We start from the raw sequence: 26,533 nt of genomic DNA on the forward strand, positions 1-26,533 counted from the left end.
TAGAAAAATTAGGCAGGGCGCGGTGGCTCACGCTTGTAATCCCAGCACTTAGGGAGGCGAGGCAGGGAGATCACGAGGTCAGGAGTTCGAGACCAGCCTGGCCAAGATGGTGAAACCCCATCTCTACTAAAAATACAAAAAAAAAAAAAAAAAGCCGGGTGTGGTGGCAGGCCCCTGTAATCCCAGCTATTCGGGAGGCTGAGACCAGAGAATTGCTTGAACCCGGGAGGTGGAGGTTGCAGTGAGCCAAGATCAAGCCACTGCATTCTAGCGTGGGTGACACAGCAAGACTCCATGTCAAAAATAAAAAACCAAAAAACAAAAATCAGCTGGGCATGGTGGCACGTGCCTGTAATCCCAGCTACCCAGGAAGCTGAGGCAGGAGAATCACTTGAACTCGGGAGGCAGAGATTGCGGTTAGCCGAGATCACGTCACTGCACTCCAGCCTGGGCAACAGAGTGAGACTTAGTCTCAAAGAAGAAAAGAAAAACCTAAGAACTTTCCAAATTTTGATGTAATAAAAAAAATTTCTAACTAATAACACTTGATCCAAAATTATTTTACTTTAAAAACAAGATAAAAATAAAGATTCCAGAATAAAAGGTGTGGGTGTTCATCACTACTAGCACAGTCCTATGAAAAGTACTATATGGTGTCATGCACAGTGGTTCAGGCCTATGAATCCTACAGTTTTAGCAGGCCAAGGCAGCCAGATCACTTGAGAATAGGAGTTCAAGATTAGCTTGAGCAACACAGTGAGACTCTACATATAAGCAAAGAGAAATACTAAAACGAGCCCATTATTTTGAAAATTAAAATGATGCTGGCCAGCATCATAAAACCATATATAAAATAAAGCTCTCTATTACATGTAAATATACAGACACATATAGAATTATTTACTATCATAATGATGGTACATAAAATCCTTAAACTACTTCTATAGAATATGAAATATAAAATATAAATCTGTTAGTAGATACATAGTATAAAATAACCTTTAATAACTACTGAAAAACATAAAGTTATAGCTTTTGTATTAAATCGAAGTTGTTATGAGATTAAAATATATCATTTTAGTTTTGGCTGGGCACTGTGGCTCACGTCTGTAATCCCAGTACTTTGAGAAGCTGAGGCAGGTCAGGAGTTTGAGACCAGCCTGCCCAACATGGCAAAACCCCATCTCTACTAAAAATACAAAAAATTAGCTGGGTGTGGTGGCAGGTACCTGTAAGCCCAGGTACTTGGGAGGCTGAGACAGGAGAATTGCTTGAACCTGGGAGGCGGAGGTTGCAGTGAGCCGAGACCATGCCATTGCACTCCAGCCTGGCATGGTCTGACAGAGTGAGACTCTATCTCAAAAAAATAAAATAAAATAAAATATATTATTTTCATACTAAAATGTTTTATGTAATCTCCATTTCTCAAGACAATCACAAAGATAATATTTATGGAAAGTATAAATAAGGAAATGGAAAAATAACCAAAGCATATCACTACACAGAACAAAAATAAATGCAATAAAACAAGAAATGAGAAAAAAGCATATCTACAAGAAACATATAACAATAACAGTAAAACTGATCATAGTAACTCTATTTTAAAGCAATCATTTTAAATACAAATTAATTAAACTACTTAATAGAAAGAAACATAATCCCAGGACATTGTGAGGTCAAAGTGGGCTGATCACTTGATCCCAGGAGTTTGAGATCAGCCTGAGCAACATCTCAAAACCCTGTCTCTACAAAAAAAAACAACAAAACTTGCTGGGTGTGATGGCACATATTTGTAATGCAGCTATTTGAGAGGCTGAAATGAGAGGATCATCAGAGTTTGGAAAGTTGAGGCTGCAGTGAGCCATGATCATGCCACTGAAAACCAGCCCGATTGACACAGTGAAATCCTATTTCAAAACTGAATGAATAAACAGGCCAGGCATGGTGGCTCATGCCTGTAATCCCAGCATTTTGGGAGGCCAAGGTGGGTGGAGCCCTTGAGACCAGGAGTTTGACACTACCCTGGCCAACACAGTGAAACCCCATCTCTACTGAAAATAGAAAAAATTAGATGGGTGTGGTGGCACATGCCTGTAATCCCAGCTACTTGGGAGACTGAGGCATGAGAATCACTTGAATCCGGGAGGTGGAGGTTGCAGTGAGCCAAGATCAGGCTACAGTACTCCAGCCTGGGCAATGGAGTGAGATTCTTTCTCAAAAAGAAAAAAAATTGGCCGAGCGCGGTGGCTCAAGCCTGTAATCCCAGCACTTTGGGAGGCCGAGACGGGTGGATCACGAGGTCAGGAGATCGAAAGCATCCTGGCTAACACGGTGAAACCCCGTCTCTACTAAAAAAATACAAAAAAACTAGCCGGGCGATGTGGCGGGCGCCTGTAGTCCCAGTTACTCGGGAAGGCTGAGGCAGAAGAATGGCGTAAACCCGGGAGGCGGAGCTTGCAGCGAGCTGAGATCCGGCCATTGCACTCCAGCCTGGGCAACAAAGCGAGACTCAGTCTCAAAAAAAAAAAAAAAAAAGAAAAAAATTAAAATAAATGAATACATAAATAAAATTATAAAGAAGAAAAAGAAACAAAATGCCTGAGTAACTTTAGAAAAAAGCATACAATATGCTGCCTACAAAAGACTGGTTTTAGCATTGCACTGAATAGGCTGAAAGTAACATAATAGAAAAAATTTATTTTTCATGCAAATAGTAACCACAATTGGGTGAGGCAGTTATAATTACATTAGACATAATATGCTTTTAGTCAAGTACTAGCATGAGAACAAAAGTGATATTATATAATGATAAAATAGGTCAATTTACCAGGAATCTATAACTATTATATCCCTCTATACATATGTATGTATGTATAAAACATCAGAGCTGCAAAATGTATGAAGCGAATATTGACAAAAGTGAAGAAATACATAGCAATATAGTAACTGTAAACACCAACACCCCATTTGCAATAATAAATAAGAAAACAAAAAACTCAGATAACATTGTAGACTGTATTAATTATCTTATATATAGAGGAATACCTGAGAGTAGGTAATTTATAAAGAAAAAAGGTTTATTTGGCTCACAGTTCAGCAGACCGTATAGGACATATGTGCCAGCATCTGCTTTTGGTGAGTAAGCATCCCAGTAAGCTTATAATCATGGTGGAAGGCAAAGTATAACTGGACACGTAAGAGACAGAGTAAGTGTGAGGTGAAGAAGCCAGATTTTTTTTTTTTAACCAACCAGTTCTCATTTGAATCAATAGAGTGTAGCCTTTTTGATTATCAAAGGGATGGTGCCAAGCCATTTATGAGGAATTTGCTCCTCCATAAACCCAAACACATCCCATCAGGTCCCACATCAAACAGGAGGATTATATTCAAGGATGAGGTTTAGAGAAAGTGGACATCCTCTAACCTTAGGCCAACCATATCATATCACCAACTAGGCTTAACAGACATGTACAAAACTTTCCAGGCAAAAGCAAGAGAATACACACAATATTCTTACTTGCTCCTGGTGTGTTCTGTTACGACACATACTAAGTCATATTAAATTTATGAATACCGGCTGAGTGCAGAAGCTCATACCTATAATCTCAACACTTTGGGAGAATCACATGGGGCAAAAAGTTTGGGACCAGCTTATGCAACATAGTGAGACCCTGTCACTACTAATAAATCAAAAAATTAACCAGGGGTAGTAGTGTATGTCTGTAGTCCCAGCTCAAAAATTTGAGGTAAAAGGAGCACTTGAGCCCAGCAGACTGAGGTTGCAGTAAGCCAAAATCATGTCACTGCACTACAGCCTGGGCAACAGAGTAAGATGCTGCCTCAAAATAACAACAAATATATTTAAGAAGACCAAAACTATACACTATGTTCTCTGACCAAAACTGAAAGAAAGTAGGAATTAAAAATCAAAGTAAAACTGGCAAATCCAAAAATATATGAAATTAAAACACACTCTTCAACATATTCTTTTTTTTTTTTCTGAGATGGAGTCTCATTCTCACCAGGCTGGAGTGTAATAGCGTGATCTCAGCTCACTGCAACCTCTGCCTCCAGGGTTCAAGCGATTCTCCTGCCTCAGCCTCCTGAGTAGCTGGGACTACAGGTGTGTGCCACCATGCCCAGCTAATTTTTGTATTTTTAGTAGAAACGGGGTTCCACCAGGGTGGCCGAGATGGTCTCGATCTCTTGACCTTGTGATTTGCTCGCCTCAACCTCCCAAAGTGCTGGGATTGCAGGCGTGAGCCACTGCACCCAGTCACTCTTCAACGTATTCTTGCTCCAGGGTCAAAAAATTTAATTTTTTAAAGACATTACTATGACCTACAGTGGCGAATGAATTTAATATAATCTCTATAAAAACCCTAATCACACAGTTTTTTACAGAAATACAGTTTGAATTTTTTTTTTTTTTTTTTTTTTTTTTTTTAGATGGAGTCTCACTCTATTGCCAGGCTAGAGTGCAGTGGTACAGTGGCATGCTCTCAGCTCACTGCAACCTCTGCTTCCCAGATTCAAGTGACTCTCTTGCCTCAACCTCCTGAGTAGCTGGTATTACAGGTGCCCGTCACCACGCCCAGCTAATTTTTATATTTTATTTTTGGTAGAGACAGGGTCTCACCATGTTCGCCAGGATGGTCTGGAACTCCTGACCTCATGATTTGCGTGCCTTGGCCTCCCAAAGTGCTGGGATTACAAGTGTGAGCCACCGCACCTGGCCAAAAAAATTTTTAATTTGATTATAAACTATAGATAAACACCCTTGAAAAAGAACAAAGAGGCATTATACTTTCTGATTTCAAAACATATTAAAAGCTACAAAAACAAAACAATGTAGTACTGACACAAAGATAAACAGATGAAAGAACAGAATAGAGAGCCCAAAATGAACTCTTCTGTATAAGATTAAATAATCTTCCACAAAGTTGCCACGAGCATACAACAGAGCAAAGATATTCTCTTCAAAAAATAATGTCAAAAACTGGATATCGACACTGAAGAAATAAAGTTGGATCATTTCCTTGAACCAAATACAAAAAAAAAAGGTTTAACTAAACACTTAGACATGAAAAGATAACTAACATCTCTTAGAAAAAATATAGGAAAAAGGCATGTCATTGGTCTTGGCACTATTTTTTTAGATACGACACTAAATGCATGAGCAACTACAACTATAACCATTAAGATTTAACTGCACTATACTTCAAAATTTCTGCACATCGAAACATTCAATAGACAATGCCTCCTAGAAAATGGGTGAAAATATTTGCAAATCCCAAGAGACGAGTGATGAGTTAATATTCAAAATATATAAACAACTCTTAAAACTGAACAATAAAGCTGAATAACTTGATTTATTAATGAAAAAATAATTGAACTGAATTTTCATTAAAAAAATTACCCAAATGGGAAAAAGTATTTGAAAAGAAAAACAAAATTAATAATTTGTAGACAAATACATAAAAATGAAAAATAAAATCACCTCACACCTACTACAATGGCCACTGTAAATTTATGAAAAACACCAAATCTGTTGATAACGCAAAGAAAATAAAACCCCTGTTGATTGTTGTTATAAAACAAAGATGCAGCCATTGTTTTAAAATGTTATAAATGTCGGCCAGGCATGTAATCCCAGCACTTTGGGAGGCTGAGGTAGGCTGATCTCAAGGTCGAAAGTTCGAGACCAGCCTGACCAACATGGTGAAACCCCATCTCTACTAAAAATACAAAAATTAGCCGGGCGTGATGGTGCACATCTGTAAACCCAGCTACTTGGGAGGCTGAGGCAGGAGAATCACTTGAATCCGGGAGGCAGAGCTTGCAGTGAGCCGAGATCGCGCCACTGCACTCCAGCTTGGGCAACAGAGCAAGACTCTGTCTCAAAAAAAAAAAAAAAAAACCAGTTATAAATGTTTCTTAAGTAATTAAAAATGGAATTATCAGCAAATACAGCAATTTTATTTATGAATCTATATTCAAAATATTGCAACACAGGACCTGTAAGACATCTGAACATTTATGTTTATTGTATCAGTATTCACAAAAGTCAAAAGGCTGAAGAAACCCAGATGTTCCTTAATGTACAAATACTTCAAAAAATGTAACATATACATACAATGGAATATTGTTCAGTCTTTTTTTATGTTTGCCTCGCACTAATAACTTTTATTTCACTCAAGCTGGAGCAATAATCTTCCCTATGTAAGTATCTTCCCTGCCCAGTAATTCAAAGAAAAAAAAATCCAAAACGATTAGTAAAGAAAAATATAAGAATTAACAGACCCTTTAAATTTATTTTAAATATTTTTAAGATTTAAAAAGTGTTTAAAGTTTGTAATTCCTAGTAGGAAAACATTATCTGAATGAATACCCTAATGGCAAACCACTGTAAAATGCTTCAGCTGCATTTGGGGGAGAGGGGTAGGGATTATCTTCAAAGCACCCCAGCTCTCTTGATGAGATGGTCAGAGGTACATTGGTTTGTATTATTGCGACATCCATAAGGTGATCTATGTTGCTTTTCCTTCAGCAAGGGTTTTATTTATCAGAAGGGCATTGCCATGCGCATCCGTATGAAGAGACCACCAAACAGGCTTTGTGTGAACAATAAAGCTTTTTAATCACCTGGGTGCAGGTGGGCTGAGTCCGAAAAGAGTCAGCAAAGGGAGATAAGGGTGGGCTGTTTTATAGGATTTGGGTAGGTAGAGGAAAATTACAATCAAAGGGGGGTTGTTCTGTGGCGGGCAGGAGTGGGGGTCACAAGGTGCTCAGTGGGGGAGCTTTTTGAGCCAGGATGAGCCAGGAAAAGGACTTTCACAAGGTAATGTCATCACTTAAGGCAAGGACTGCCCATTTTCACTTCTTTTGTGATTCTTCAGTTACTTCAGACCATCTGGGCATATACGTGCAAGTCACAGGGGATGCGATGGCTTGGCTTGGGCTCAGAGGCCTGACAGGCATTACGCTTGACCTCCAAATATGGCTGACAATTTAATGATAAGATTCATAACCTTTGTGTTGCTCTGGTATTTTGACATATTTGCTGGGTTCTGAGCCACATCCTGGAAGGCCACCATAACTTCTGGATCCTGTATGGCTGCAAGAACCTCTGGATCACTAAGAATTTCATTCCGGCCATTCCAGGCATGCCCCCTCCCATTCCAGGCATTCCTCTGGGAAAACTACCAGGCATTCCCCGGTGAAAGCCACCTGGAAAAGAGCCATACTGAGCTCCTGACTGTCATCTGGCTTCTTCCTCCCTCTGGGATCTCTCATGCTCTTCTTGAGCCTTCTTAACTTGTTCTATATCTTTCTTTGATCTCTCGCTCTTCACGTTTTCGCTCATATTTTCTCTGATGTTCTGCAATTTTCTGTGCCATAGGTTGAACTTCTTTCAGCATTGCACTAGCATCTTCATCATAATTCAATTCACAGGCAAGGGCAAGATCATGAGCTGTTTCTTCCCAGTGGCCTAGAAGATGAGTGTGCTTTCCCTCGCCACTTGTAAGGCTGAGCTGAATCAGGATTTATTTCATTGGCTCTGTCAGTTTCGGGTGACAGCACTTGGCTTCTGTAATTTGATGAAGACGCTGGCCCTCTTGGCATGCAAAATGGCCAAGGGAGGATATTCAGCTTGATGGTATCTGTGAATAAGTCAATGGCTTTCTGGAGCTCACCATCATTTAGGGCTTCAATAGCAGCCACTTTCTTATCATTTGCCTGATCCATCATCTCCTCTGTTATCTCTGCATTTTCATCTCCCATTTCTTGAGGGGCATCAGTGTCTGCCACCTTCTTACTATCAGGTTTTTCTTCCTTGGTATTTTCTTCTAATTTAGCTTTCTGAGTAGCAGGTGGCACTTTACCCCTCATGCTCTCTACCCACTCCCTCATGAAGCGCATTTCCTCGATGTGCGGAACGCTCGGATCCTGCTTACACGTTTTCACAAAGGCCTGAAGCTCATTCGCTTTGCGGGGGTCCATGGTAGGGAGGTGGTGGGCGAAGCTGGGGGACTGTGGCCCAGTTCCAGGTCCAGGCGCTGGCTTGGCGTGACCGTGCAGAAGGGGCTACTCAGTCTTAAAAGACTTCTTACAAAATCTTGTCACTTTTTTGTTTTGTTTTTTGACGCAGAGCCTCGCTCTGTTGCCCAGCCTGGAGTGCAGTGGTGCAATCTTGGCTCACTGTAACCTCTACCTCCCAGGTTCTAAGGGATTCTCCTGCCTCATCCTCCTGAGTAGCTGGGATTACAGCATGTGCCACAAAACCCAGCTAATTTTTGTATTTTTAGTAGAGGCAGGGTTTCACCATGTTGGCCAGGCTGGTCTCGAACTCCTAACCTCAGGTGATCCGCCTGCCTCGGCCTCCCAAAGTGCTGGGATTACAGGCGGGAGCCACGGTGCCCAGCCAATCTGTTCATATTTTAAGATAAACTTTGAGAGTATTATGTCACCTGAAATAAGCCAGATGCAAAATGATGGATACTGTATAATTCCACTTATATGAGATGCCTTACGTAGTTACACTCATAAAAACAGAAAGTGGAAGGGTATTTGTCAAGGGGTGGAGAGAGGGTAAAATAAGTTATTGTTACTTAATGTGTATTTGAGTTTTAGTTTAACAAGATGTAAAATTTCTAAAAGTCTTTTGCATAGCAATGTGAATATACTTAACATGCCTGAAATGTATAGCTTCTTTTTGAGACAGGATCTCACTCTATCACCCAAGCTGGAGAACAGTGGCACAATTATGGCTCACTTAGACTCAAACTCTCAGGCTCAAATAATCCTACCCCTTTAATTTCCCAAGTAGCTGAGACCACAGGTGTCAGCCATTCCTGACATAAATGCCTTTATGAGAGAGGAGAGAGCCAGGCATTACGGCTCACACCTGTAATGAGAATTACAAGGTACATCATGGTTGAAAAATTGTTTCAGGCTAGGATTTCAAGACTAGCCTGGGTTATGTAGAAAGCCCCATCTCCAAAATAAGTGCCTTTAAGAGAGCTTTGAGATCCAGGAAGGGAGAAGTGAAACTCTGCTAAAGCCCCAATTAAGGAGTGTTCTTTTCAGAAGGCAGGCCCTCATTCAGGTGGCAAACTACAGGACCCCTGTTCTTGGCTACAGGTAAGAAAACAGCCCACTCAACTTGGTTCTACTGAGAATTCATATATATATATATATATATATGCTTTTTTTTTTTTGAGACAAAATCTCGCTGAGGCATGTGTTGCCCAGGCTGGAGTGCAGTGGCATGACCTCAGCTCACTGAAACTTCCACCTCCTGGGTTCAACCCATTCTTTTTTTTTTTTTTTTTTTTTTGAGACGGAGTCTCGCTCTGTCGCCCAGGCTGGAGTGCAGTGGCCGGATCTCAGCTCACTGCAAGCTCCGCCTCCCGGGTTTACGCCATTCTCTCGCCTCAGCCTCCCGAGTAGCTGGGACTACAGGCATGCACCACCATGCCCAGCTAATTTTTGTATTTTTGTAGAGACAGGTTTTGCCATGTTGGCCAGGCTGGTCTTGAACTCCTGATCTCAGGTGATCTGCCCACTTGGCCTCCCAAAGTTCTGGGATTACAGGCGTGTGCCACCACACCCAGCCCCCACTGAGAATTCTGAACTTCCTCTGTCATCATCCCAAATTCCTCCCAGGCACAGTATGGGAGAGGTCCTGCCCTTTCAGAGGCCTGGAGTAAGACATCGATTTACAGCCATACAGGCAGGCCTGCAGCAGACCTTGGCCTTCACTGTGGTCCCTGAAACAGTTCAATGACTCAGTTCTAGCTCCATGGGCCACAGTTCATGGCCAGTTCTGCCTACAGAGAAACCTAAACAATGACCTGTAGAAATCCTCTTTGGTACTCAGTGAAAGCCATACTCACCCACATTTTGATATAAAGCCCAACCATATGCAGACCTGAATGTAGAAACGTGCCCTAGTGTCTGCCCTACAGAGCAAAATTCTGAAGGCTATTCAGTCTGTTTAAAAACAAAATGGGAAGCTGGGTGCAATGGCTCATGCCTGTAATCCCAGCACTTTGGGAGGACAAGGTGAATAGATCACCTGAGGTCAGGAGTTCAAGCCTGATCAACATGGTGAAACCCTGACTCTACTAAAAATACAAAATTAGCCAGCCCTGATGACACATGTACGTAATTCCAGCTACTCAGAAGGCTGAGGCAGGAGAATCACTTGAACCCGGGAAGCGGTGGTTTCAGTTAGCTGAGATCACGCCACTGCACTCCAGTCAGGGCAACAAGAGCAAAACTCCATCTCAAAAGAAAAATAAAATAAAACAAGATAAAATAAAATAGGAATTACAACTATCCAAGCCCCTTGTAACCAGCCAACTAAAAGTGGATCCTAGTACAGAAACTGCAGGCTTGAGACCAAGCTACTACCCCTCTCCACAAACCCAGAGGGCATCCAAGAACCCTGGCGGCCCAAAAAAGAAGATCTTGGCTGGGTGAAGTGGCTCATGCCTATAATCCTTGCACTTTGGGAAGCTGAGGAGGGTGGATCACAGGGTCAGGAGTTCGAGACCAGCCTGACCAACATGGTGAAACCCCGTCTCTACTAAAAATTAGCTGGGCGTGGTGGCATGCGCCTGTAATCCCAGCTTCTCGGGAGGCTGAGGCACCAGAATCGCTTGAACCAGGGAGGCGGAGGTTGCAGTGAGCCGAGATCACGCGACTGCACTGCAGCCTGGGTGACAGAGTGAGACTCAGTCTCAGAAAAAAAAAAAAAAAATCTTTACCTTCTGAAATCAATTTATAAAGACTTGAAGAGGCGTTTGCATTTTCAAATTTACAGACACCAGTGCCAAACTATATTGTGCCCATTGTCAGTGCTTCTCTTTTAACATAGCACTGAAAGTATGCGGCAGAAGAATTAGTCAAAAAATAAAAAACCCATTGAAATTGAAGACAACTAAGTAAAATGTTTGTTTGTAGATCATAAAATCTTATATATAAAAATATATAAACAGTACATTAAAAAAAAAACCTATCTAAATTAATAAATACACTCAGTAAATTGCCAAATATAAAATCAACATACAAGTTATGGTTTCATAAATCTAAATTGTCTAAAATAAAGGAAGAAAACAATATTATTTACAATAGCATTAAAATAATGTATTTCTGAGAAGACATTCACCCAAGAAAGTAAAAAAACAACTGTACAATTAAAGATATAAGATTTCAATGAAGAAATTAGAAAAGATACAAGTAAGTTTTAAAATATTTAATATCTATGGATTTAAAGAATATTGTTAAAGTACCATATTATCCAAAGTGATCTATAGATTCAAGAAACTCCCTACCAAAATTCCAGTGGCTTTTTTTTTTCACAGTAATTGAAAATACAATCCCTAAATTTACATGAAATTAAAATAAACTCTTTTTTTTTTTTTTTTTCTGAGATGAAGTTTCACTCTTATTGCCGAGGCTGGAGTGCAGTGGGACAATCTCAGCTTGCAGCAACCTCTGCCTCCCCGGTTCAAGCGATTCTCCTCCCTCAGCCTCCGGAGTAGCTGGGATTACAGGCATGCACCACCACGCCTGGCTAATTTTTTGTGTTCTTAGTAGAGATGAGGTTTCACATATTAGTCAGGCTGGTCTTGAACTCCTGACCTCAGGTGATCCACCCACCTCGACCTCCCAAAGTGCTGGGTTACAGGCGTGAGCCACCATGCTCAGCCCAATAAATCTTTTTAAGAGATAGGGTCTCCTTACGTTGCCCAGGTTGGTATCCAACTCCTGGGCTCAAGGGATCCTTCTGCCTCAGCCTCCTAAAGTGATAGGATTACAGCTGTGAGTCACTGCATCCAGCCAAAACTACAAGAAACTTTGAATAGTCAAAGCAATCATGAGGAATAAAAACAAAGCAGAACATCACACTTCTTAATTTCAAACTATATTTCAAGCCTGTAGTAATACAAACAGGATGAAATGTGCAGAAAAATAAACCAAAAAAAAAAAAATGGAATAGAAACCACAACTCTTATACATTTCAGACATGATGGAAAAAGAGAACTTACAAAATAGTTTAACACAGAGTTTCTCAAAATTATGCAGATATTTCTGACTCTCCAAAAACAATGGAAAAAAAAAAGTCAGATTGTGCAATCTCTTTTATGCCATGAAGAGGACTTTAGCTCACTGTAAACTTGAAGGAAGATCACTGAAGGGAAAGTAGAATTTTTAAAGAATTTAAGAGCATAAGACAGAAGATGCCCCTATGTTGAAGTAAAAAAAAAAAAAAAGCTGCCTCGAAACTATTTCCTTTGGAACACAGATTTCCAAATCACATTTTAAGGACTGGCTTTCCTTTTCACCTTTGGACCTCTCATCTGTGTTGTCTGTTATAATTACTCTCACCTACCTGGGGGTTTGGCTACCATCTCATGTCTCTTCATATTCCAGGGCTCTTTTCCTTGCTCCAGACAGGTGATCAAGTCTGGCTTAGAGACAGCAATACCTGTTTTATTAAAAATAAATAACATGAATCTTGCTCATATTCTCCAATTACCAACCTAGTAATTTTCTCAGTAAAGAGAATGTAGGCCAGGCACAGTGGTTCATGCCGATAATCCCAGCACTCTGAGAGGCCGAGGTGGGTAGATCACCTGAGGTCAGGAGTTCGAGACCAGACTGGTCAACAATGTCAAAACCCTGTCTCTACTAAAGATACAGAAATTAGCTGGATGTGGTGGTGCACACCTGTAGTCCCAGCTGCTCGGGAGGCTGAGACAGGAGAATCGCTAGAACCCAGGAGGCAAAGGTTGCAGTGAGCTGAGATTGCACCACTGCATCCAGCCTGAGTGACAGAACAAGACTCTGTCTCAGAAAAAAATATTTTAAAGAGAATGTGATAGAACATTCCAGTAAATTAATCACAAAATACTAACATAACAAAATTCCTAAATATTAAGAAAATATTTTCAATTTGTATGTTCTTAATTTTACTACTCAGTGCTACTGAATCAAAAACTGGTGGTGGCAATTAGATTTTAAGGTGTGGGCAACAATATTTTATGCCACTAAATTTCTGGAATTACCACTAATCTAGAGTGAAGGATACAGATCAGCTCAGAAAGATGGAAACTTCAGGTCAGGGGGAAACATCTACACGGATAAATCCTACATTTTCTTAAAAATAGGTATCTGAAACTCATTTATGTAAAGCATAAATTGTCAAAAAAACATGCAACAAAAACAGAAATGAAACCTTTAGAGAATATCAGGAATCGTGTATTAAAGTTATCCTCACCCGCAGGGCGCAGTAGCTCACGCCTGTAATCCCAGCACTTTGGGAGGCTGAGGCAGGTGGACCCTGAGGTCAGGAGTTCAAGACCAGCCTGATCAACATGGTAAAACCCTGTCTCTACTAAAAATACAAAAATTAACCAGATATGGTGGCCCACGCCTGTAATCCCAGCTACTCAGGAGGCTGAGGCAGGAGAATCGCTTGAACCCTGGAGGCAAAGGTTGCAGTAAGCTGAGATCACGCCACTGCTCTCCAGCCTGGGCAACAGAGTAAAATTCTGTCTCAAATAATAATAATAATAATAATAATTTAAAAAAAAAACTTATTCTCACCCAGGAATACCAGGTTTCTGTAGTTCTCTAACATGACATTCCTATATAAATTCTGCTGTGCTGTGTCCAGGCACTGCCACTCCTCCAGAGAGAATTCTACAGCCACATCCATAAATGTCAATAGTCCCTGAAAAACACATACACACACACATATTTACCAAGTGGTTATGGACAGAATTTTTAATTTGATTCAAGGTGAAATGAGAGAGTAAATAGAACTGGTTCTGACTTATAGGAGTGACTGAAATTATCCAATAAAATAATTTCCAACCCAGAAATATTCTCTAATGTATTCTCTAACTCTGAGAAAAGAGAGTAGTATAAGATCCACAACATCAGCGTATATATGTTACTTTTCTGAATCATAAAGCATAAACTTAAGGGCATGGACACAAACATGTACATTTTTTATAGCTATATATACATCATACAGAATGACTTGTGTATATTTTTCAGATGGAAAAGAAATGTTGAGTTAGAAAGTGCTTCTCAAATTTTAGTCTGTAAAATAAACTGGAAATCTTGTTAGTGGAGATTATTTTTTCAGAAGATCTGGAATAAAGTCTCAGTTTTTGAATTCCTAACAAGCTCACCAATAATGCCAATGTTTTTGGCCCAAAAAGAATATTTTGTCAAACATCCAGTAAGTAGAAGGGCCTGTGTTTTTTTTTTCAGTTTTACTTACCTGTAAACAAAGATAAGAGCTTTCATTTTCCAAAGACATATGTATACAAAGAAAACCTAAGAAAAAGGCAGCTCCCAGATAAAATATTATGATTTATGCACATTAGCTGCATAAAGATATTTAATAATAAACAGAAAAATAATTAACTCTATAGTGAAAAAATCTTTCAGAGAGCTCTTTAATCAAAAGAATTATTAACATCAACTGCACTAGGACAAATTTTTATGATGTGCTAATGCATAACACAGAAGGACACAGCACCACTGCTGGAATATTCCCCCCAAAAGTGAATTATAGTCTGAATTTAACCATAAAGAAAACATCAGTTCCATGCAAAGTTCAAGATAAACATATCTTTCATGTTTGTAATTTTTAATAATGACTTTAGGTAGACATCTTCAGAATATGCCTTTAAAGGTATCAGCACCACTTGTTTACCTGATGCCACCACACCCACAAGCAAAGAGATGAAGACCTGCAGAAAAAGTCCACCCATTTCTGTCCTCTGTAACAGAAGAGATGCAGGAAAAACACGCTGCACCATGGAAATAAAGATATAAGTTTCACTTTTCCTGTCCTCAGGTGCCCTTCCCTTACATGGACACCAACAATTTCTGCTACAGTAATGAAAATATGGAACACACTGTCCTCTCCCTACCAAACCCAAACACAAACAGCCCAGTGGCCACCCTTTCAGTGCAAAGGTGAAACTTAACTCTCATGAATGTATCTGAACCCCTCATACTCAATTCTAGCCTCACATTAAAATCACATAAGGCACTTAATTAAAACAACATGGGGCCAGGCACGGTGGCTAAAGCCTGTAATCCCAGAACATTGGGGGACTGAGGTGGGTGGATCTCCTGAGGTCAGAAATTCAAAATCAGCCTGGCCAACACGGTGAAACCCTGTCTCTACTAAAAACACCAAAATTAGCCAGGCGTGGTGGCACATGCCTGTAGTCCCAGCTACTCGGGAGGGTGAGGCAGGAGAATCGCTTGAACACGGGAGGCAGAGGTTGCAGTGAGCTGAGATCACGCCACTGCACTCCAGCCTGGCGACAGAGTGAGACTCCAGCTCCAAAAAAAAAAAAAAAATACAAAAATTAGTCAGGCACAGTGGCGTGCACCTGTAATCCCAGCTACTTGGGAGGCTGACTCAAGGAGAATCACTTGAACCTGGGAGGTAGATGGTGCAGTAAACCGAGATCAAGCCACTACACTCCAGCCTGGGAGACAGAGTGAGACTCCATCTCAAAACAAACAATATGGATGTGGCCACCCGGAACAATAAACAGAACCTGTGGGGAGGGGACAACTGCAGAGATTTCTGCAAACTGGCTGTGTAATCCTAATGAGAAGCCTGGGCTGATAACCACTTAGCTAAGTACTGCCTCTCAAGCTTTAGTGAGCTTAAAATTCACTTAGTAATTTTGGACCCACTCTATGTAATGGGATTCTGCAGGTTTGGAAAGGATCCATGGATAAATGTTTTAAACAAGTCCCCTGTCAATGCTAATGTTGCTCCCCCTGGGTTAATGATTAGCATTAGTTAGAGAAAGCAGGCACAGCACAGAGTCCCTTACACTCAGCACTCTTGTCACAACACAAGTATTTCTAGTACAAATAAAGACAACCCATCTTCATCCTAAAGTTTCATATTCTTTCCTGGCTCTTTGAAGTTTACAAAGGAAACAGAGGCAGCAATGTCTGAGTAAGTCTGCATTTGGAAAACAACATGTACTAATGCAAGGTTTATTAAGCAGGTACTATGTGCCCTCAACAGTATGTTACAGGCTGGGTGCGGTGGCTCATGCCTGTAATCCTAGTACTTTGGGATGTCGAGGCGGGTGGATAATTTGAGATCAGGAGTGCAAGGTCAACCTGGACAACATGGTGAAACCTCATCTCTACTAAAAATACAAAAATTAGCCAGGCATGGTGGCACGTGCCTGTAATCCCAGTTACTCAGGAGGCTGTAAGTGGGAGAATCGCTTGAACCCAGGAAGAGGAGGTTGTAGTGAGCTGAGATTGTGTCACTGCACTCTGGCCTGGGTGACAGAGAAAGACTCTGTCTCAAAAAAAAAAAAAAAAAAAAAAAAAAGAGTACGTTACAGAGCACTGTGCTGGGAATAAAATATTATATAATTTAATTCTCGTAACATCATGGGAGTTGGTACTAAGTGTTTACTAATTACCAGGATTTAGATAAAGAGCCTAGCATTTGTATCTCTTCTACTGTTTCTCTGTCATTGGTTTTTAAAAAAATGTGTAGAAAAGCCAGACATGGTGGTTCATGCCTATAATCCCAGCACTTTGGGAGGCCGAGGAGGGCAGATCACGAGGTCAGGAGTTTGAGACCAGCCTGGCCAACACGGTGAAGCCCCGTCTCTACTAAAAATACAAAAATTAGCTAGGCATGGTGGTGGGTGCCTGTAATCCCAGATACTCGGGAGGCTGAGGCAGGAGAATTGTTTGAACCTGGGAGGCGGAGGTTGCAGTGAGCCAAGATTATGCCATTGCACTCCAGCCTGAGAAATAGTGCGACACTATGTCTCAAAAAAAAAAAAAAAAAATGTGTAGAATAAAAGCCTAATATAGACAGATGAGAGGATTACAGAAAGAGTTTAATGTAGTTTCTAGGAATTTTTTACTGGGTTTATTTTTACTTTTTTGTGACTTGTGGAGCAACTACTGAATCTGCAGGAATAGAAAACAAGTTGCTAAGTGGAATGTTTCTGCAACCTTGGTTTTAATAAAAAATTAAGAAATTACGACCCTAAAATACATACTTTATTTTTCTGATTTATCTGCTTTTGGGTTTCAGGAAATTGGGAGCACCAGCTCTAGAAAGGCAGCAGAATTCAACAACCAAAACCCTGATCTCTTCTGATCAATTCTGTGAGGCAAGACTCCAGGGCTGGGTGAGATCTAAACAAGGTCCTCAAAAAGGGTGAATCTGAACAGAACTGGGGAAGGGAGAGACCCTCTGTAGAATTCTGTTCTCTATGCCACTGGGGTATTTCAAGTTCTGTTTTTCCTAAGCTTACCTAAGATAAACTTAAATCCCAGTGTTTGGGTAATTTTAATCTTTTCTAGCCACTGCCCTGTCAATTTTATAACATATACTAATAAGCAATTTAAACAAATCTCTTAAAGTTTTCTAGGGTAATATTATTAGAAGATAAATATGTATTCTTTTCTTTTCTTTTTTTTTTTTTTTGAGACGGAGTCTCGCTCTGTCTCCCGGGCTGGAGTGCAGTGGCCGGATCTCAGCTCATTGCAAGCTCTGCCTCCTGGGTTTACGCCATTCTCCTGCCTCAGCCTCCCGAGTAGCTGGGACTACAGGCGCCCGCCACCTCGCCCGGCTAGTTTTTTTGTATTTTTTTAGTAGAGACGGGGTTTCACCGTGTTAGCCAGGATGGTCTCGATCTCCTGACCTCGTGATCCGCCCGTCTCGGCCTCCCAAAGTGCTGGGATTACAGGCTTGAGCCACCGCGCCCGGCGATAAATATGTATTCTTATCAAGGTAAAATAAATAAAAAAAAATAATGCTTCTGTCCATAAATATCCCTTCAGGTGATGATATCAGAAGCCACAACAATATAAAGAAAGTGGCCCAGATGAAGCTCACGATTTTTTCACACATCTATTTGCTGTACCAACCAAATGATAGTTTTGTTTTGTTTTGTTTTTGTTGTTTTTTTGTTTTGTTTTTTCCAAATGATAGTTAATACAACCATTTTTTCAGTTGCTAGTCTAGACTAAGAGTTCCTGGATTGTAGAAACCATGACTGCTTCATCTATTTTTCTAATGGCCATATAAAATTACAGCAATCAGTTTATCTGCTTGAGTCTCCAGATCTCCTCCTTGTTTTAACCCAAGTACCAGAAAACTGGAGAAACTCTCATCTGGGTACCAACGAAAAACATCCCTTGTATAAGGGAAGAAACAAACATAGGATGACTCATTTCTCTTACAATGAGACAAAAGCAGAATTAACCACTCTTGTCAGCCTGATATAATTCTGCTCTGGACACCCTCAAATGTCTCAAAAAATGCCTACGTAATTGTGAGAGGGTTCCCAGTGACCCTGGGCTGAGGGTCCGATAATAAGCCAGGCTAGAGAGAGTCATACTAATTCTAAATAGAAAATGTAACTGCCCTGGTTGAGCTCCAGAATTACTTGTTCTGATTAACTAGCTTTTGGGTAGGAGGAAGGACAAGAATATTGTACATAACATTTTACAGGCAGGTATAGTTGTGGTCATGGCTCTGGATACCTTGTGGTCCTGATCTCTCACTCCTAAGATGTTTATTTATATTTACAGAATTTGCCATCAGATTCTATTTACATCTGGATCCTCTCACATAACTGTGGCAGACCTGCTACAAGATCTTATTGGACAAAATCTGAAAAGCTCAAAGAGCCACAGTCTCAAAGGGAGCTGTAGGATGTCTATGTTGACATCTCACAATGCAGAAAATGCCTTCTATTGGTTTTCAGTACATTCCCAATTCGAAGTCTGGCCCTGTCTTGTAATCCCAGGCAGAAGCCAGATCTTATGTGCAGATTCTAAGTGGGATCAATCTGACTCTGCATCCTTAGGTGTTACAGAAAGCAAAGTACAATTAAAGGAGAGATCCCCTCAGAGGCTGCTTTGGCACATTCCAAATGATGTTTACCTAACAGGAAATAGCTGAGAAAACATGAATATAAGTATACAATTTATTTGGGCCAAACTTGAGGATTATAACCTGGGAGCAAAGATTCAAGTTGCCTGGAACATATACTTTGATTAGCAGCAGTTACAAGTGGATTTGTAAAGGTAAAAAGAGAGGCATATAGAGTGGATTGATACAAAGTTGTCTGTCAAAATTTTTTTATTTACAAAAATAAATTGATTATTGATTGGATATACATTGTTAGGCTATAGGGTGTGGGTTATAGTGTCCAGTGTGGCATTAGTAGTTCAATTTATAGCTCCTTGTGGCAATAGCAAGCAGTTTCCAGAGGTAAATACATAGCTCAAAGAAAAAAGACCTAATTGTGGTATCATTTTAATGTCTCTCTGAGACTTATAAAGAAAAGGATTATTGCCAGGCATGGTGGCACATGCCTGTAATCCCAGCTACCGAGAGGCTGAGGCAGGAGAATCACCTGAACCTGGGAGGTGGAGGTTGTGGTAAGCTGAGTTGGTGCCATTGCACTCCAGCCTGGACAACAAGAGTGAAACTCTGTCTCAAAAAAAACAAAAACAAAAACAAAAAAACAAACAACAACAAAAAAACACTTTTTATATAAGAAATGCAAATCCTTTTCTTCTTTTCTTTTATTTTTCTTTTTGAGATGGAGTTTTGCTCTTATTGCCCAGGCTGGAGTGCAGTGGCATAATCTCAGCTCACTGCAATCGCCTCCTCCCGGGTTCAGGTGATTCTCCTGCCTCAGCCTCCCGAGTAGCTGGGATTACAAGCATGCACCACCATGCCTGGCTAATTTTTTGTATTTTTAGTAGAGACAGGGTTTCTCCATGTTGGGGAGGCTGGTCTCGAACTCCTAACCTCAGGTGATCTGCCCACCTTGGCCTCCCAAAGTGCTGGGATTACAGGAGTAAGCCACCGTACCCAGCAAAGTTTTCATTTTTTCCAAGCCTCAAGATCTAGATTCAGAAATTGGAGCTGCAGATTTAGGTTCTGGATGGGTGGAGTAGCAGCAGGTGTTACTTGCACATTTGTGGACTTTTTAGCAAGAGGAGAAAAAAGGAAATTAAAAATTATCATGTCTACATGTCTATTCAATGCACACATGTTACTCTGATTGGGTTTCTGGGCCCCATGGTCTCTAAGTCAGTTTCAGGTCTAATGATGAGTCCCAGAGGCCAGAAACGGTGGCTCACACCTGTAATCCCAGCACTTTGGGAGGCCGAGATGGGTGGATCATGAGGTCAGGAGTTTGAGACCAGCCTGGCCAATATGGTGAAACCTCATCTTTTTTTTTTTGAGATGAAGTTTCACTCTTGTTGCCCAGGCTGGAGTGCAATAGCACAATCTTGGCTCACTGCAACCTCCACCTCCCATGTTCAAGTGATTCTCCTGCCTCAGCCTCCTCAGTAGCTGGCATTATAGGCATGTGCCACCACGCTCAGCTAATTTTTGTATTTTTAGTAGAGACGAAGTTTCTCCATGATGATCAGGCTGGTCTTGAACTCCTAACCTCAGGTGATCTGCCTGCCTGGGCCTCCCGAAGTGCTGGGATTACAGGTGTGAGCCACCGTGCCCAGCCTTTGGTGGAACCCCATCTCTACTACAAATACAAAAAAAAAAAAAAATTTGGCCAGGCGTTGTGGTGCACATCTGTAATCCCAGCTACTTGGGAGGCTGAGGCAGGAAAATCGCTTGAACCCAGGAGACGGAGGTTACAGTGAGCTGAGATCATGCCACTGCCCTCCAGCCTGGGCAATGGAGCGAGACTCCAACTCAACAACAAGAACAACAAAAAAGTCACTAAAAGAGGTAAAACGGTTGATTGCTGCCCTGTAAGGTTTGTAGAAATCTGATCTAGCCTCTCTGGAAGTGACTGTAGAGGACAATAGATATCAAATAGGCAGAGATGCAATTCTTCCTGCATATTTAGGGAAGAGCATGCACTTTGCACACAATTGTGAGTTCATTGGAAGCCTGAGAGGGAAAGACCCTTGTAGAGTAAAGCCTGGTTAGCACCTTATATGTTTGTATCATGTCTGGCAATTCTAGACTGTGTTTGGAAAGTATAACAAGAGAAATTATCTCCAGCCCCAGAAAAACTTCACAATGATAGGACAGAAAGAAAACTGCTTTATTACACAATTAAACCAGAATGTAACATGCATCACAATCAATCTGCTTAAGAGACTGCAAAGACAGAAAGACGGTCATCATAATTAGTCCACAAGTAGAAGAATTTACAGCACCATGTCATACACAGCTCATCCTAAATTCACCTGGTCACTGGGGATGCCACCTGTGTATGCTAATTGGTTATAATCAATGACAAAATAAACTTTTCACATCTTCATGACAGGAGGTAGTTGTGTGACTTGAAGCCAGGTGCCTGCTGAAGGTAGACTCTCAATCTCCTACTACGATGGCTGAATAGGGTGCTATCTTTTTGCTTATTTACACTTTAAAGCAATGGCTCTCTATGTTCTGAGCACTCAGCTTCTGCTTGCCCTCTACTTGTGGCTAGTGTCCTCTCTTGACCCCTACCATCTGCCAGTGAGGCACACCCCAAAGCACAGAGCTCACAGCTGGCAGCTTACATCTTAAGTGAACCCCAATTGCCACAGCAGCACTCCAGTACCTCATCAGAGACTGAAGACTATGGTACAAGAGAGCCTACAGGATTTGGGGGTAGAATTGCACCTTCATAATAATGGGAATGGGAGCGGTGTGTCAGCCTCAGTTTCAATTTATTATGGTGACTTGAAAAAAATACTGCTGGATTTCCAGCATGAGTCCAGATAGAGATAGGATAGTTCTCCCTGTGAAAACCCACCTCTATGTCAACACCAAGCGATTGTATTAGGGCTTCTAAAACAGATATCCAAAGCATTGAAGAGAAAAACAGCTCTCAGTCTGATTCTATTGCAAAGTTATATTGAGAGAAAAAAGAAGTTAAATGTATCTTGAGAAAAAACTCAGATTAGATATGATTGATCAAGTCAGCCAGAAAATATTCCCCTAAAAGGAATTTCTCTCAAACTACCCCTAATGCACAGCTACTCTTGGCATGAGAAACATGAGCATTATGAAGAAAAAAAGCATATTCTCAGCAGAATTGTATAAGGTTTCTCTTCCATCTCTGCTGCTCTCATCTCCTAGCCATTGAATGGGGGTTCCATATTGAAATACAACTGACAATTCACCAGCACTTTTTTAAATTAGGAACTGGAATCTGACTTTGTTCATATAGTAGAATATATGTGAGCCTGCCGCATAACTAACTGAAGAGCTATTATGGCTTTTGGGTGATCATATCACCTATTTGTCCTGGAAAGGCAGCATTCCAATTTAGTAAAATGAAAGACACTAAAATTATGCTTACCTATAACTATCCCTATTGGATAAAGCAATATGTATGTCAGATGCATGTTATAATTTGGTAGTATTTTTTTGGATATTATATAAATAAGTATAAATAATTTTAATGTACTAGTCATAATGTATGCAAGATTTTAAAAAATTATCTATAACCATAATTCAGTTTAAACACTTTATATTTCAGAAGTATAAATAACAATATTAAAATGACTGCTTAGGAGATTCATTCAAAGTACATATTTTGATCTTATATTCATACTATTGTAGAAAATAGTTTTTAACTTATATGAATGTATTTTGTCTAAAAACACTTCACATAACTATGCTAATTGTTCTTAAGTAATAAATAGAAACTGGCCGGGCACGGTGGCTCAAGCCTGTAATCCCAGCACTTTGGGAGGACGGGACGGGTGAATCACGAGGTCAGGAGATCGAGACCATCCTGGCTAACAGGGTGAAACCCCGTCTCTACTAAAAAAAATACAAAAAACGAGCCAGGCGAGGTGGCAGGCACCTGTAGTCCCAGCCACTCGGGAGGCTGAGGCAGAAGAATGGCGTAAACCCGGGAGGCGGAGCTTGCAGTGAGCTGAGATCCTGCCACTGCACTCCAGCCTGGGCGACAGAGCGAGACTCCATCTCAAAAATAAATAAATAAATAAAAATAAATAGAAACCAAAGTACAACTACAGACTCCACTTTTCAGTTTATACACTGAACTGTTCTTGCTTTTGCAGTGTAAGTATTTCAGTCTGCAAATATTAGATAATTACCTTGCATAATTAGTTTTCTGTCAAAGGAACTTAGTATGTTTTAGTCCTTATTATTCTGTATTACTAAATTTACTCCTATCTTTGTGGTCAATTTTTGTGTACTCCTAATATGAGCATTTTTTTTTTTTTTTTTTTTTTGAGATGGAGTTTCGCTCTTGTTGCCCAGGCTGGAGTGCAATGCATGATCTCGGCTCACCACAACCTCCGCCTTCCAGGTTCAAGGGATTCTTCTGCCTCAGCCTCCAGAGTAGCTGGGATTACAGGCATGCGCCACCACGCCCAGCTAATTTTGTATTTTTAGTAGAGACAGCCATGCATGGCTGAACAGATGCTTTTCAAAACAAGACATACATGTGGCTAATAAGCATATTTTACAAATGCTCATCAATTATTAGAGAAATTTAAAAAAACACCCAATGAGATACCATCTCACACCAGTCAGAATGGCTACTGTTAAAAAGTCAGCAATAGATGCTGGCAAAGTTGCAGAGGAAAGGAAATGCTTATACACTGCTGGTGGGAGTGAAAATTAATTCAACCATTGTAAAAAGAAGTGTGACGGCCAGGTTCAGTGGCTCAAGCCTGTAATCCCAGCACTTTGGGAGGCCGAGGCGGGCGGATCACCTGAGTTCAGGAGTTTGAGACCAGCCTGACCAACATGCAGAAACTTCGTTTCTACTAAAAATACAAAATTAACCAGGTGTGGAGGCGCATGCCTATAATCCCAGCAACTCAGGAGGCTGAGGCAGGAGAATAGTTTGAACCCGGGAGGCGGAGGCTGCAGTAAGCCGAGATCATGCCATTTCACTCCAGCCTGGGCAACAAGAGTGAAATTCCATCGCAAAAAATATAAAAATAAAAAAATAAATCCAGCAGTTTCTCAAACATAGTGTTGACATAAGAGAAGAAAACTTTAGAGTGCTTATATTTCATATCTCAATAAGAAAAGCAAAAGTATTCCTTTCAAACAATAAATGCATTATTTTATTTTTCCATCAAAAGTCATATAGTAAACAATTAGTCATATGGAAACATGTCTAGGAGGTACCAAGTTTCAAATAAAATTTAGCATAAAACTCAGAAATCAAGATAACAGGATTTGAACAGAGATATTCACTGTCACAAATTTACCCTGCAAAAAGAGGAACTGATGCTTTCATGAATCTATGTAACTCAGCAATTATCTACTACATTTTCTTGTGAAAATGTATTCATTTTCTACAGCCAAAATGGGAAAGACATTTCCCCTATTCTTTTTCTTGGTAGTATTCTTAAACAGCCTTGAAATTTTATTGGAAATTACCAAGCCAAAAAAAATACACCTGACACTGCTGAAAGAAATCATAGATGGCACAAAAAAATGGAAACAAATCCCATGCTCAGGGATGAGTAGAATCAGTATTGTGAAAATGACCATACTGCCAAAAGCAATCTACAAATTCAGTGCAGTCCTTATCAAAATACCACCATAATTCTTCACAGAATTAAAAAAAATTCTAAAATTCATATGGAACAAAAAAGAGCCTGCATAGCCAAAACAAGGCTAAGCAAACACAACAAATCTGGAGGCATAACATTACCTGATGTCAAACTATACTATAAGGGCATAGTCACCAAAACAGCATGTTACTGGTTTAAAAATAGGCACACAGACCAATGGAACAGAATAGAGAACCCAGAAATAAACCCAAATACTTACAGCCAACTGATCTTCAGCAAAGCAAACAAGAACATAAAGTGGGGAAAGGACATCCTTTTCAACAAATGGTACTGGAATCACTGGCTAGCTATATGTAGGAGAATGAAACTGGATCCTCATCTCTCATCTTACACAAAAATCAACTCAAGATGGATTAAGGACTTAAACCTAAGATCAGAAACTATAAAAATTACAAAAGATAACATTGGAAAAACCCTTCTAGACACTGGCTTAGGCAAGGATTTCATGACCAAGAACTCAAAAGCTAATGCAATAAAAACAAAGATAAATATCTGGGACCTAATTAAACTAAATAGTTTTTACACAGCAAAAGGAACAGTTAGCAGAGTAAACAGACAACCCACAGAGTGAGAAAAAGTCTTCACAATCTATACGTCTGACAAAGGACTAATATCTAGAGTCTAGAGCAAACCCAAACAAATCAGTACAAAACAATCTACAACAAACCCAAACAAATCAGTACAAACCAAACAATCCCATCAAAAAGTAGACTAAGGACATGAATAAACAATTCTCAAAAGAAGATATACAAATGGTCAACAAACATATGAAAAAATCCTCAACATCACTAATGATCAGGGAAATGAAAATCAAAACCACAACGCGATACCATCTTACTCCTGCAAGAATGGCCATGATCAAAAGATCAAAAAATAGTAGATGTCGGCATGGATGTGGTGAACAGGGAACACTTCTACATTGCTGGTGGGAATGTAAACTAGAAAAGCCACTATGGACAACAATGTGGAGATTCCTTAAAGAACTAAAAGTTGTACTACCATTTGATCCAGCAATCCCACTTCTGGGTATCTACCCAGAGGAAAAGAAGTCATTATTCGAAAAAGATACTTGCACGTGCATGTTTATAGTGGCACATTTCACAACAGCAAAATCATGGAACCAACCCAAATGCCCATCAATCAACAAGTGGATAGAGAAACTGTGGTATATATATACAATGGAATACTACACGGCCCTAAAAAATGAATTAACAGCATTTGCAGTAACCTAGATGAGACTGGAGACTATTATTCTGAGTGAAGTATCTCAGCAGTTGAAAACCAAACATTGTATGTTTTGATATGTGGGAGCTAAGCTATGAGGATGCAAAGGCATAAGAATAATATAATGGACTTTGGGGACTTGAGGGGAAGAGTGGAAAGGGGATGAGGGATAAAAGACTACAAATATGGTGCAGTGTATAATGCTCCAGTGATGGGTGCACCAAAATCTCACAAATCACCACTAAAGAACTTACTTATGTAGGCTGGGCGCAGTGGCTAATGCCTGTAATCCCAGCACTTTGGGAAACTGAGGTGGATGGATCACAAGATCAGGAGTTCGAGACCAGCCTGGCCAACATCGTGAAACCCTGTCTCTACTAAATATACAAAAATTAGCCGGGCATGGTGGTGCTTGCCCATAATCCCAGCTACTCGGGAGGCTGAGGCAGGAGAATTGCTTGAACCCAGGAGGTAAAGGTTGCAGTGAGCTGAGATTGCGCCACTGCACTCCAGCCTGGTCAACAGAACGAGACTTCCTCTCAAACACAAACAAAAAAAGAATTTACTCATGTAACCAAATACCACCTGTACTTGAATAACTTATATAAAAATATTTTTAAAATAAAGATCTATCCTTAAATATATGTGTATATAT

At 40.3% G+C, this 26,533-nt stretch overlaps 2 protein-coding genes and 1 pseudogene across 2 annotated transcripts in view; 1 reads left to right on the top strand and 2 right to left on the bottom strand.

Annotated features, from left to right (window-relative positions):
• LOC117093721 (zinc finger protein 100-like) overlaps window positions 1-26,533 on the top strand; it is a 566,997-nt gene that overhangs the window by 261,035 nt on the left and 279,429 nt on the right.
• The window catches only part of LOC117093713 (zinc finger protein 708-like), a 44,987-nt gene that overhangs the window by 15,515 nt on the left and 2,939 nt on the right, over window positions 1-26,533 (bottom strand). Inside the window, 2 exon segments of the mRNA XM_033229222.1 lie at window positions 12,404-12,499; window positions 13,621-13,747. Coding sequence (XP_033085113.1) covers window positions 12,404-12,499; window positions 13,621-13,747 — 223 coding nt within the window.
• Window positions 6,955-8,163, bottom strand: LOC117093729 (annotated as a pseudogene).

The sequence above is a fragment of the Trachypithecus francoisi genome, unplaced genomic scaffold, assembly GCF_009764315.1.
Source record: "Trachypithecus francoisi isolate TF-2019V2 unplaced genomic scaffold, Tfra_2.0 Lachesis_group12, whole genome shotgun sequence".
Taxonomy (NCBI): domain Eukaryota; kingdom Metazoa; phylum Chordata; class Mammalia; order Primates; family Cercopithecidae; genus Trachypithecus; species Trachypithecus francoisi.